The 14,184-nt window shown below is 48.7% G+C and overlaps 1 protein-coding gene across 1 annotated transcript; it reads left to right on the forward strand.

The window, feature by feature from the left end:
- The first annotated feature begins 921 nt into the window (after positions 1-921).
- LOC128709338 (apolipophorins) lies at positions 922-13,102 on the forward strand. The gene is made up of 8 exons (XM_053804336.1): positions 922-997; positions 2,705-2,731; positions 2,813-6,785; positions 6,874-7,003; positions 7,083-12,383; positions 12,465-12,597; positions 12,669-12,991; positions 13,076-13,102. Exons 1-8 carry the CDS (start codon positions 922-924, stop codon positions 13,100-13,102), a joined length of 9,990 nt encoding a protein of 3,329 aa, XP_053660311.1.
- The last annotated feature ends 1,082 nt before the right edge of the window (positions 13,103-14,184 follow it).

Raw genomic sequence — 14,184 nt, forward strand, 5'->3', positions numbered from 1 at the left:
GCATTATTTTCACAACTTAGCGTAATGTTGCGCTAGCAACGCGGATTAAACTGTAGCGATCGATCTTACCCAGCCATTGCGATGGTAAGCAATATCCGTGTCCGGGTAGGAAACTTCCCCAATACGGATCTACCTTATCTATCCGTCACCGGTTACACCAGACGGTAACATTGCGCGACGAAGGAATCGATGACAAGCACGATGATCGCGATGATGCCTAATGTTGATCTTCGTTCTCTGTTTATTTTTACCGTTTTTCTTCCGAATGCCTCGCTCTCGCTGCGCAAACAATCAACGTGCAAGTGCAAACAACGTACCCTTATTCACACTAGCATCAAGGCGTACGCTGGCATACGTGTTTGCCGATGGGCGGAACACGAGAATATCAATTGAATTACAACCCCAGCTTCATATTCCGTCGATCGATGGAGAAACGTATTATCATTCGGGAGAAAACAGGAATGATTACACAGAGGTGACAAACACGCCTATCGCTACTACACTGGTGTTGGTGCATCCATTCGGTGATCGCGATTCCATCCCACCCTCCACAGAATATTCCAAAAGCGATCCGAACCCTTATCAGCGCCGTACACTGATGTGAACCCCCGTTCCGTAAGTGTGTGTGTATACATCTATGTGTACGGGAGGTGGGCAAAAATTCTATAAAAGTAGGCAACCACTGCCGGGATCCGTTATTCCCGTCCTGAGGCCTGCCCGGGATCGCTGGTGTGTGAACGTCCCAGTTGTGTTACGTCGTGCGATCGTTAAAGTGATCCGTCTCTGCGTTGTGGAGAGGACGGATTCATCTTTTACCCCTGCTGGCTTATCCTATGTTTGAGAGCAAACTCGGTAGCATATCTTAGTGCGTGATCGTAAGTGTGGTTCAGTGCGTGAAAGTGCACGAAAACATCACGAATGATGTGGGTCCTCGGTGGAAGGAGGCTGCTGTTAAGCTTCCTGGTGTCGCTAGTGCTGGTGCAAAGTGTTTTCGCAGGTATGTGTACACATTTGAGGAATGGGATCATTAGGGAGAAGAAAGGGGCCCCGACCTAGCGCCATGTGGTTGTCGTTTCGTTTCCCAGAAAAAAAAACCTCCAACGTCCAACGTGCGACGTTCACTAAAGCAAAACCGAGAAGTGGCCACAACGAGAAACATAAACCAGTTGAGATAATTTAGACAATAAATTGTAATGGGCAATTTGATGACGTTCTGCTTACCGAGATTGTCAACGAATGGGTACAGAGGAGCGGTATTTGTAGTCTAGAACTGGCAGATCATGGCGAGATCATGGCGTGTTGTTTTACGGGAATAAATTAGAAGCGAAGAAAAAAACATTCTCCGTTATTCCCAGGGTTCCAACCCATTAAAAATGTCTCTTTTGATCAAAGAGAATTATCACGAGTTTAAGGCAAGAGGTTACCATCTCCGTACGGAAAAGGGACTTACAAAAGCATCTAGTATTGTTGCGCTCCTGATGATGATTGTCAAAAGCGGCAGGGCCGGACAATTGGGGCTTTGTTTTCATACTTTTCAATTAATTAAATTAGTTTAAACCAATATCGTTTTTGATATGACCTCGCGGAAGTCGTGAGAATTGTTAGCTCCGTAACGAAAGACGTGTCACAATACAGATACCCTGCACGCCATCCACCGGCATATCGAGCATTCTGGAATATGCTTTGAGAATCAGAGTTGGTAATCTAGCGATTCTAGAACAAAACTTATGACTCACGTTGCTAATGGCTGGGTCAGAAAAATGGCGCATTTGGTAAAAGATATGTTTTGAATTGATTAAAGCCGTTTGATAGACGTGCGCCAGCAATGCAAATAGTTAGTTACTGTAACCATCCAACACGCTGTGGTTAGTTAACAGGCAAAATCCACGGTGGTCCACTGTTGATGATTTTCAGAATGCTTTTCAAATAGAGATGATATGTTATGATGATTCTTTAATAGCAATAGAAGTACACCAAGCTTTTTAAACGTCTCATTTTGATGATCTGACAAGTTGAAACGCGGTAAATGGAAGAATTTTAAATTGTACGAGTTTACAATGCTATCAATTCAATTTGAGTTCTAATATGTTAATAATAAATATGTCTAATATGTTAATAATAAATTTGTTGGGGATTTGTGCAATGTGTCGTCTACACGTAGGTGAGAAAACTTTATCCTCATCTAGGAAAGGCTATGGCGACCAAAAGATGAAGTCTGAAGCTTCGAAATAACCTCATTAGCAAAGAATAAAACAGTTGAAGTAATCTTCTAAAAACTGACAGCTGCAGCAATGCCAATGCCTTTCCTCGGTTAATGACTGATAAGATGTGCTCAGTTAGCAGTCTTGGCTTGTTCCCGATCAATGTCAAGTTCAAGAGCGAGATTTCGCGTACAATGTGTGCAACACTAACCGATCATAGTGACGACGACGGAGGTTGGCATTCCGCCTAGCCACTTTGCTTATCAACATTTGCCAACACTGAGTGTGCACTTTTGCGATGTTCGAAGCTGTCGTAGATGCCCTTTTGACACCGGGGTCGTGTAAAGGAAAAGAAAACAGATAGTAAGTAGCTTCGAGAGCAGCGTTGCTACTATCATGCAATAGGTCAACATACTGGTCAACGATTATGCAATCGATGTTGGGTCTCATACGCTAATCGCTCTTCTATCTTCTATTTTTATGTTTGCTCCGTGGAACAACAGCATCGTGTAAACAGGGATGTCCAACGCGTAAGTAAATGCAAAACGACTTAGCATTAGATTTGACGAAGATAGCTAACGAATAGTTACGGGTTTTTGGTGCCATTCTAGCAAACAAATCGAGCAAGTACACCTTCAAGCCTGGCTTCGTTTACCAGTATGATGTGGACACATTCGTGCAGATGCAACAGTCGGACAAGGAAAACAAACAGACTACGCTTAAGGTCGATGGCAAAGTGGAACTGTACGCCGGAAACAACTGTCTTTACACGCTGAAGGTAGTGTCGCTGACCTCGTACGCACCGGACGGCAAGAAGACGGCATTCGGACCGGAAATCACTAAACCGGTACAGTTCACGCTGTCCAACGATGAGTTGCTGCCAGAGATCTGTACCGAGGCCGACGATACCGACTTCTCGGTGAACGTGAAGCGTGGTCTGATTTCGCTGTTCCAGTCGGCACAGGAAAAGAGCACAGAAACCGATGTGTTTGGCGTGTGTCAGACGTCCTTTTCGAGCTATCCTTCCGGAGACGCGACCGTCGTGGAGAAGTCGCGCGACCTGGATACCTGTGCCTACCGTGAATCGTTGTCGAACAGCTTCGTGACGCGCATCGTCAATAGCAAGGCCGGCATCAAATCGACCCCGCTACTCCAGAGCTCCTACAGCAACCAGCAAACGTTCAACGATGGTCTGCTCTCCTCCGTGAAGTTGGGCGAAGAGTACCAATATCTGCCGTACCTGAAGGAAAAGGTCGGAGTAACGGCGAAGGTTACGACGAAGCTGTCGCTCACGGGCAATAAGGCAGGAGCCGCTCCGGCTTTAAGTGGAACGAGTGAGCCGCGCTCGATTATCTTCGAGAATCCCGATCAGCAGCCGGCGGGCAACTTGGCCGTGATCAAGCAGGAACTGAAAACTACCGTAGATTCATACAGCCGCGGCAATGTGGGCAAGAAGACTGCTAACTTCTTCGTGGAGCTGATCCAGCTGATGCGCTACTCGAAGAAGGATGATCTGCTCAATCTTTACAACCAAGTCAAGGCTGGTAGCGTACACTCGAACAAATCACTGGCACGTAAGGTCTACCTGGACTCTTTGTTCCGCGTTGGAACGGGTGATGCCGTTGAGGCCATTACACAGCTGTACAAAAACAAGGAAATCACCGATGCTCAGGAACAAAAGCTTGCTTTCGTTTCGCTCAATCTGGTCAACTCGATGACCCAGGATGCGCTGAAGGCCGTGAACAAGCTGCTGGATGGAAATCCTCCCCGCGAAGCCTACTTGAGCGTGGGTTCGCTGGTCAGCAAGTACTGCCAGAAGCACGGATGCCAATCGGCTGACGTGAAGGAAATCTCGAACAAATTCAGTGCCAAGCTGGGCAAGTGTCAGTCGACTTCACGTGCGCAGGAAGATGTGATCGTCGCAGTGCTTAAGGGCGTACGCAATTCGGACAATCTGGTTCCTCCACTGTTGGACAAGGTTATCCAGTGCACTGGTCCGGAAGCGTCATCGCGTGTTCGCGTAGCGGCTTTGCAAGCCTATCCGGCAGCGTCTTGCAACAAAAAGGTAGTTAATTCGGCCCTGAGCACGCTGAAGAACGCCAATGAGGACTCGGAAATTCGTATCCATGCCTATCTGTCGCTGGTTGAGTGCCCCTCGGCTAATGTTGCCAACGAGCTGAAGGCCTTGCTGGATGCTGAGAAGGTTTATCAGGTCGGTTCGTTCATTACGTCCCATCTGGCTAGCTTGCGGTCATCGGTCGACCCGACGCGGGACGCTGCCCGTCAGCACTTCGGAAAAATCCGTACCTCCAACAAGTTTCCCTTCGATGTTCGTCGCTACTCGTTTAACCGTGAGTTCTCGTATGCCGTTGAATCGCTCGGTGTGGGAGCCAGTGCTGAGACCAGCGTCATCTACTCGCAGAAAAGCTTCCTTCCGAAGTCGGTTGGACTGAACTTTACGGCTGAGCTGTTCGGAAATGGATTGAACGTGTTTGAGCTCGAGGGACGTCAGGATAATTTGGAGCGACTGGTGGAACACTACTTCGGCCCGAAGGGATTTTTCTCCGGCATGGATTTACAGGCGGCATACGATCTTATCTCTGAGCAGTACCAGAAGCTGTCCGGTAAGGCAAAGGAACGCTTCCGCCGTGGTATCCGTGAGGACATCCGTGCGCTAGCTCGCAACGTCGACCTGCACAATGACGCACTGCAAGACTTCAACTTCGATCTGACTGTGAAGGTGTTCGGATCTGAGCTGTTTTTCCTTAGCACCGGTGATAATGTGCCGACCGATCCGGAACAGTTCCTCGAAAAGGCATTGGAATGCTTCGACAAGATGATCGAGGGTGCTAAAAAGTTCGAGCGTACCTTTGAGCATCATGCACTGTTCTTGGACACCGATCTCGTGTACACTACCGGTCTTGGTCTTCCACTGAAGCTGTCAGCACAGGGAGCCGCTGTTGCCCGTCTGAATGCCGCTCTGGAGCTCGACGTGAAGAATCTGGTAAAGGACTATAACAACGCAAAGTTCAACGTTAAGTTCCAGCCTAGCGGAAGCTTCGAGGTGACCGGAACCATGAGCGTGGATGCGTTCAACGTGATGACTGGAATGCAGGTGGCATTGTCCGGACACTCGTCTGGTGGAGCCGCTGTCAAATTCGCACTGCACGATGCTACGGCATACGATTTGACAATCGATTCACTGCAAGAAAAGCAAGAGCTTGTTTCGGTGAGCTTCCGCGAGGTAATCATCACGCGTGAGCGGGGCAACCAGCTGATTACGCTTCCAGCAAAGCGTCAGGACTTTGGCACTAAATTCAACGAATGTTTCGACAATCTGTACAGCGTGATTGGTGTGACTGTGTGTGCCGCTCACAAAGTTGACCAAGAAGAGGTATTCGAAGTGTACCTGGAGGTTGAGCCGAAATTCCACTTCTCCGGCAAGTTTGACAACTCTAACCAGCAGCATGTTACGCTGTTGCTCAGCTTCGATACTCCTGGATCGCAGATGAAGCGTTTGACCAACCTTCGCCTGGAGGGTGTGACCGCTGGAGAACTGTACGTGAAGGTATCGCTTGAATCGCCGATTCGCAATGTTGACTTGCAACTGGGAGTGAACAACAACGATAAGGAAGTAGCACTGTACGGTGTGGCACACATCGGCGTGGAAGAGTACTTGGCCAAGATTGGCTTCCAGAAGGGTGCTTCTGGCGGACGCGACGAATACATTCCCATTTTCACCATTCGCTCACCGAACGGTGATGCTCAAATGTCCAAATTTGTGCAAACTACTGGTAAAATCGTGGTTGAGAATCTAGATGGTGGCAAGCGTAAGTACAACCTGCAAAACATCGAGTGGACTAGCCCGTACGCTCCGAAGACCACCATTAATGGTCACGTCGTGTCAAACGGAGAACGTAGTTTCGATGCCGATGTGGACTTTACCGTTGGTGAGGTAAAGAACAACGTTCTGGGTCATCTGGACTTCGATCTGAAGCATGTAAAGCTGGATCTGGAGAAAAAGACACCGAGCGATGCGAATAAGAACTTCAAGGTGAATCTGGAGGTGGCCTACACGGACAATTCCTTCAAGAATCTGTTCTCCTTCGCTAGCGGATCGGACTTTAAGAATCCGTCGAACAAGTACGAGCTAAGCCAATATGCCGAATTCACACTTAAGCCGGAAGCACAGGGTCTAGAGTCGTTGAAACTGAACAACAAATTGCAGCTGCCGAAGCAACTGATCAGAGTGGACTTTGCTACCAACAAGAACAAGTTCTTCCTGGATGGAGAGTACGGATACGATAAGTACAAGATTGCGGCTAATGTGGATGCCAAGTACAATGAGAAATCGGCCGGCGACTATGATGTGCAGTTGGGCGGTTCACTCAACAAGCACTTCTTTAAGTTCTTCTCGAAGCGCATTGTGGAGCAGAACAAGAGCCGCTTTAGCAACAAACTGACCGCAAGCACCGGTACCAAGTTCGAACTGAATGGAGCCGTCTCGAACCGTTTCACCAGCCAGGATGGTGAGCTCAGCCTTGAAGGATCACTTGTCGCTGTCGAAAAAGCTTCTCCTTACAAGTATGTGATGATAATATTACCTGCAAATGAATTGCTTTTTCTCATTTCGCGTTTTTTCATATTATCTTTTTTCTTTATCATTGTATAGGCTTTCGCTGACAGTTCAATTCTCTGCCGCGAACGTCCTCTCCAACGCCAAGGTGCTGGTGGATAAGGAAGAGTTCGCTACGTATGACTTGAAGTTGCAACGTGGTCAAGATCCGAATGGAAAATTCACGGTAAGTGGTGCAAAAAGAAGTTGTCGTCAGTACGATGTATTTATTTGCGCACTGCTACATACTATTTTCTCGCTTACAGTTTGTGGTAAAGGATTTCTTCGATGGTAACGGTGAGTTCAAGTCTAAGAATGGAAATGGTGATCTGTTTGCCTTGGTAACCTTCGTCAAGCAAGATCGCAAGGTGAAGCTGGATAGCAAGTTCACAACGAGCAAACCGGATTACAATGTTGAAATCGATTTCTATTACGACTTTGAAAAGGACAATAGCAAGAAGGTTCACTTTGAATCCAAGAACAAAGTAACCCAGACTAGCTTCGACAGTAAGAACAAGGTTGAAGTGTTCTCAGAGAAGTATGAGCTGAACCTGCAAGGACAGGGAAACCCGAAGCCGGTTGATGGCACGTTCTCCACTAAGTTCAGCCTACTGCTGCCGACTGGAAGACAGTTCGGAGGTGACTTCAGGCGCGACTCCTCGACGAAAGACGAAAAGAAGTTCGGGAAGATGGTAACGAACCTGTACGATAAACAGCCTGGTGGCAAGCAGCGATCGTTGCAGTGGACCGGTGAGCTGAAGGACGGCGATTTCAAGGCGAAACTTTTCGATGCCGTGCACAACGTCAAGTACTCCGATTTGGACGGTAAAACGGTGGTGCTTGATATGACGGTGAAGCATGTTCCTGCTGGTAAATACAAGTCTGCCGCTGGCAGCTTGAAGGTGTCCGGAAGCTTGCTTCCACAAGTGGCTGAAGTGAGTGTTGTCGTTGATGAATACTGCGAGAATCACGCGAAGTATCATGTCGATGGCAAGTACGGATCCGATTTTTCGACTGCATTCGTTGGAGGATATCATGTCGGAGGTCACGGAAAACCCGCCAGCCATGAGCTGAAGGTGGATGTAACCGCTCCATCCTACAAGCTGGGAGTTTCATCCAACGGAAAGTATGTGCAACCTGACACGGAGGATGGAGTGTACGAGTTCGATTACACCGGATCGGTGGACTACAATGGCAACAATGTGGCGGTGTCGACACAGGCTAAGGGTAACTGCAATCGCGGTAACGGAAAATTCAATCTGAACCTCCCCAATGTGGACCCAATTGCGGCGGAAGGTTCCTACACTTACGACGCGAAGGAAGATGGGCAGTTGCAAACGAACAGCGCACTGAAGGTATCTTACGGGGCAGGAAAGAACTTTGAGTATACGGGATCCGCCAAGGTACTGTCACCCGATGATGTGCAGGTGCATGCTACCCTGAAGTCCGAGTTTGAGAGCGTGCGTAGCGTGGATGTCACCTTCAAGCATGCCAAATCGAGTGAAGGTGCATACAACACGAAGCTGCAGGTTTTGGCCGATGGCAAGAAGTTTAGCGTAGAGAACGCTATCGTCATGTCGGAAACAAACCCATCGGTGGACTTTACGCTTGTGTACCCCGACAAAACGGTGAAGGTATCGGGCAGCTACAAGTCGCTCGGACATAGTGCATTCAAGGCCGACGCTAAAGTGCAAAACCTAGCCAATTTCGATATGGAAGCAACTGTGGAGGCCAACTTCGACAGTTACCAGACGTTCTACGTCAAACTGTACGGTGATGCGCCCATGCTGAACACGAACAAGTTCTCAGTGGAGGTGAACGCGAAACCGGGCTCGAACGGCAAGGGTGTCAACTTCCGGGCTTCCGAGGGCGGCAAGGATATTTTGAGCGGTTTTGCCGACTACTCGGTGAAGGAGCAGGGCAAGGCAACGGTCATCGAAGGACAAGGTAACGTGAAACTTTACGACAAACAACAGACTGCTACCTTCAAGCTGATTCGCGAAAAACTGTCGGAATCCGGTTTCTCGGCTACGCTGACTGCATCCGTTGGCAAGTACACGGCTCACCATGAGTCTCGCGTACAGCCGAATGACTTCCGCGTAAAGACGAGCGTGTGCGACGAAAAGAAGAAGTGTACTAAGTTCGAATTGTTATCTAAGCTCGAACGTGCTGCAGGTGCATTCAAGCATGAGGCTTTGGTGTCGGTGGAAGTGCAGCAGTTGGGATACGAGCATGAGTTTGGCCTTTCTGCTAAGACTAGCGCTAATGGATTGAAGTTCGATCACACCACGGACATGCAGCTGAAGACGAAGAACCAGCCTAAATATCAATACCTGTTCTATGTTCATCCGACTTCAGCCGGGGCAAGTTTGATTCTGCCAACGCGTACCATCGCTGTCGAGGGTGTACTGAACCTGCCAAAGGAGAAGTTCGGTCTGTTCGATGGCAGTGTGTCATTCTATCTGGACAAGAAGAATGAACCGGATAACAAGGCCACTTTCGCGGTACGTGGTGAAACTAAGATGCTCGGCTCGGCCGGTGTCAGTGGAAACGCGGCGTTGACGTTCTCGCATCCGACCATTAAGGCGCTGGCAGTACGTGCCAAGGGTAGCCTGGACGGTGAAAAGCAGACGGTGGATGGTTCGGTTGAATTCGACGTTTTCAAGAAGGCCGGTGACAAAATCGTTGCCATGGTCCGGTATGTCAACAGCGACCAGTCATTCAAGGGCTTTAACATCACGTCTGAGGCAAGCGTAACAAGCAAGGGCTTGGGACTGAACTGTGGTTTCAGCGGTCACTCGGCAATGTCACTCGCCACCCGTCAGGCCAGCGCGGCTGGTTCTTTGACGTTGCCCATCGAAGGATACACGTTCGGAACGTACTTCTTCGGCAGTCCGGAATCGTTTGACTTCCAGCTGACTCGCTTCGGAGACGACTTTGTGCGTGCGCACGGCACATACGATGCGAAGAAATACCGTGGAGATCTTACCTCTACGTTTAAGTTCGTGCCAAACCGCCCCGTAGTGTTCGAGACGCAGCTGAACGGACTCACTTCCGCCAAGTTCTCCTTCAAGCAGGATAAGTTCTTCAGCGCTGATGGAACGTTCGGTGTGGACAAGGCGATGGTACTGAATGTGGTCGGTGAAGGAAAACCACTGCTCAACGCCAAGGTTACTCTGGATGCCAGCCACTTCCTATCGACGGAGTACAAGGTGGATGAGGCTAACGCGAAGGCATTCTTGCAGTCGCTCAACAAGCAGCTGCAGGGAGACTTTGTCTTGGTGAAGGATGACATTACGCAACGGTACGCCAAGCTTAACGAAGACGTCTCCAAGCTCTCGTCGAACTTGCTTAACGCTTTGCCTGATTTTGGAAAGTTCCAAGAAAGCTACATGAAACAGCTGCAGAAACTGCAGGAAGACATTATGAGCGATCCGGCACTGGCTGAGTTTGTGAAGGCCGCTACGAAGATTTTCCAGCAGGTGGCTGAAGTGTTCGGTCAACTGTCGCAGGTGTATGTCGAAAGCTTCCGCAAGATGTCGGCCATCGTCAATGACATTTTCACGCAATTGATGGAGACTTTCAACACGAAGGTACTGCCAGCGCTCAAGGAACTATCCACCAAGGTGGAGGCTATCTTCTTCAACATCTACGAGGAAACAGTTAAGCTGCTGGTGGCCGTGTTCGAGCGCACCGTTAAGGCACTGAAGGTGTTCGAAGAGGACTTCAACAAGATTGCCACCAACGTATCGGAGTTGTTCCGCACGTTCGCCCAAACCTTCAACAAGGCCATCCAGGTTCTCGAAAAGGAGTTCAAAGAACTGTACAAGCTGGTTCAAGAGTACTTCGACTCGTTCGACGAGTTCAAGGCGGTCAAGGAAATGTTCAAGGAGTACTTCGATGGATTCGATCGTTACGCCTACCAGCTGCTTAAGGAGTTGCTGTCTCTCGTGGAAGCTCTTTATCCGATGCCGGAGGTGCAGGAGTTCACGACGGCTATCAACAAGTACATTACCAACAAATTGGAAAACAAGCCGGTTAACGATATCGAAGAATTGAAGGCGCTCTTCGTTAGCTTCATCAAGGTACTAAGCCAAGCCGTTGAACGTCTGATCTCGGGTGTAAATGTGCAGTTGTCTGAGCCAACGTTCGGCAGCGATAGCTTCACCTCCTTCCTTACGTTCAAGTTCGTGCCATACGTATCGAGCATCCAGTTCAGCCCGTGGAACTTTGTGCGTAATGAGAAGTTCTACTCAGTTCGGGACTTTGTCCACCAGCTTCGTCTGTACGCGTTCAATCCGTTCACGCGCGTTCCAGTGTTCCATATGCACGCACAGTTGGGCGACGGTGGTCACTTCTTCACGTTCGACGACAAGCACTTCACGTTCCCGGGCAGCTGCTCGTACCTGTTGGCTTCGGACTTTGTCGATGGAAACTTCAGTATCGTGGCCGAAATGGACAATGGACACCTCAAGTCGGTGACACTCGTGGACAAGGACTCGACGGTCGAGCTAAACAACAAGGCCATCGTGAAGTACAACGGCAAAGACACCGATCTTCCGATCTTCCAGAAGGATGTGTACGTGTTCCGCAAATACTACACCGTTACCATTGGTACGAAGTATGGTGCACAGGTTATGTGTACGACCGATTTGAAGATTTGCCACTTCTTCGTGTCCGGATTCTACTTCGGTCGGCTGCGCGGTCTGCTCGGAAATGGTAACTACGAACCGTACGACGATCTGGCCATGCCAAACGGTGTCATTACCGAAGTGTCCACGGACTTTGCAAATAACTACAAGACAAGTCAGGCTTGTGTTGCTGTGGCCGACCACGGTCACGATTCTCACGCTCACTCCAACCCGACCTGTGCCAAGTTCTTCGGTTCGGAATCATCGCTGAAGCTGTGTTCGTATCTGCGCGACCAGACGGGCTACAAGGAAGCTTGCAACCATGCGGCTCACGATGCCGGTGATAAGGCGGACGAGGCTGCCTGCGGTATTGCTCGGCTGTACGTGTCCACCTGTACGCTTTATGGCATTCCGACCGTTATGCCCAGCCAATGCGAGAAGTGCGCCAGTAACGAGGGCCGCACGGTCGACGTGGGCGACTATTACACGGTGAAGGCACCACAAAAGCAGGTTGACGTGGTGGTGGTGGTTGACACTTCCCTCGGTGCGCTGCTGGGAGAATTGGTACAGGCTACGATCAACGATTTGCGCAAGGAACTGAAGTCATTTGATGTGAACATCGCCGTGATTGGGTACAGCAAGACGGACAAGTACACGAGTTTGTTCTCGCACGGCGGCAAGCTGGACTACTCCGGCAAACTGGGTCAGGCCGATGTCAGCAACGCACCGAAACAGTGCAGAGGACTGGTAACGGGCGTTGAATCCGTAGACGCCGTCCTCCAGGTGTTGCAGAAGATTAGCGAACAGACGAAGGAGAACCTGGGTGCAACGACTGAAGTGTATGCTTTGCGTCGTGCCTTCACCTATCCGTTCCGTGCCACTGCCAGCAAGTCTGTGTTGGTGTTCCGGTCGGATTCGATCGATATTGCACAACCGGTAAGTGTTATTTCTGCTGCAGGTTTATTATCACGGGCTATTGGCGAATGAACTGACCGGATATTTATGTTTGGATTACAGGGAAGCGCACTGAGTGCGGCATTGGGACTGGCTAACGTAAAGGCACGCGGTATCATGTTCAACATGGTTGCCCCACTGAAGAGCGTCGGACTCACAAACACTAAGGATCAGTCGAAGGTCAAATCGATTGTTGGTAAGTGATGGAAAAAACAATACACCATAATGCGCCCAATCAATCATCAACTGCATTTTCTACGATCCCAGGCTTCAACGAGCGCGTCGTGTACCATATGAACGACAAGAAGCGCACCGTGGGTTCGACTGAGATGAAGAAATCGCTCAAGTACGACGATGTGGTCGCCGTGTCCGCCGTCGAGCGTTTCGGCGGTAACTTCTTCGTGCTGCAGAACTACGCCCAGCAAAAGACTCCGAAGGACAAGAAGCAATTCATCTCGATTGTGGCCGCCGTGCTGGCCGAACAGCTTTCCCGAACGGAGACAACTAACGATTGTGTTTGCTATCTGCGCGGTGGTCTACATCCTGAATCGCTCTGTACCGCTACCGACCTTCAGGTGCTTTCGCCATCGGTACGTTTGCAGATCGACAAGGGGCAGTACACACCCATCGTTACAGTTATCTAACTGCTCTTTTTTATGCTTTTTGCCTTACAGAAAAAAGCCGGCGGTGCTAAGGGATAAGCTGCACGTGCATCCATAGAGGGTATTTATTGTGTTAAGAAGATGAAGCGTATGCTACGCGCAATGGAACCATCGAGACGCGTGGCGTAAAGTTGTGAGAAGCCGAGAAAGTCCATTAATCCTCACTGTTGGCAAATCTACAAAACACCCCATTATGCAGTGGAGGAATAGAATATGCCGTTGTTTTCAACGCAGTGTTTCTTTTGTTAAGATCATAATTTGTCTGATTTAATTAAATAATGCGACTTTGTAAATGAAACCACACGCTTCGCTCTTTTCTTTGCTGTGTTTACTCCAAACGAATCATCCGTTTTGAATCATGCTTGCATGTTTGTGTCTTAAACACTTTTATTCAGTAGAATCAATAAGCTGGCTACATTGCTAATGAATCATTGAATAGGCTTCACTGCAAAAGACCCTTCGGAACGAACACACTTAATTCTAATAGTTGTGTTACTTCACAACATCTCAGTTTAAATGTACTATTTTTGTGTTCTGATACGAACCATGCTTTGTTGGAACATAATTGAATAGCTTAATACAATACAATCTTCCCACCAGTTGCACTTGTTGCATCATACGTAAACCCAAGAAAACGTAAACCTGAAGGATACGGTGGCAAATGATTTATGTTCCGCCAGTGGCATTTTCAATCGGCCGCAAGGTCATTCAATTACCGATTGAATCGCAATGAGTATGTGTTGTGTTTTTTGTTGTGACTGCAAAACATACACCTCTGAACAGCTCTGTAGTGTTATCGATTTTCCATCACCATCAAATCTTGTCGCACTTATTGCCACCGCTGGAATGACCAATCAACCGCCGTCATTGTTGTTGACGCGTATAAATTATTAATATCGCTGTTGCTAATTTATTTAATACACATTTTAATGATTATTTACATTTGTGTGTTGTGTGTATGTCACGTTCACATTGCGGAACGATGGCTACCAGTGAAAACGAGGAATCCATTTGTTGGTATGTTTGTTTTAGTGTGTCATTATAACCGCCACCCATGGGGCAGCGTGTGCCTTATCAAGAAAAAATGTTCTGGATTCCCTTGTTTCTCTTCTCTCGAAACC

This window comes from Anopheles marshallii, chromosome 2 (genome assembly GCF_943734725.1).
Source record: "Anopheles marshallii chromosome 2, idAnoMarsDA_429_01, whole genome shotgun sequence".
NCBI lineage: Eukaryota > Metazoa > Arthropoda > Insecta > Diptera > Culicidae > Anopheles > Anopheles marshallii.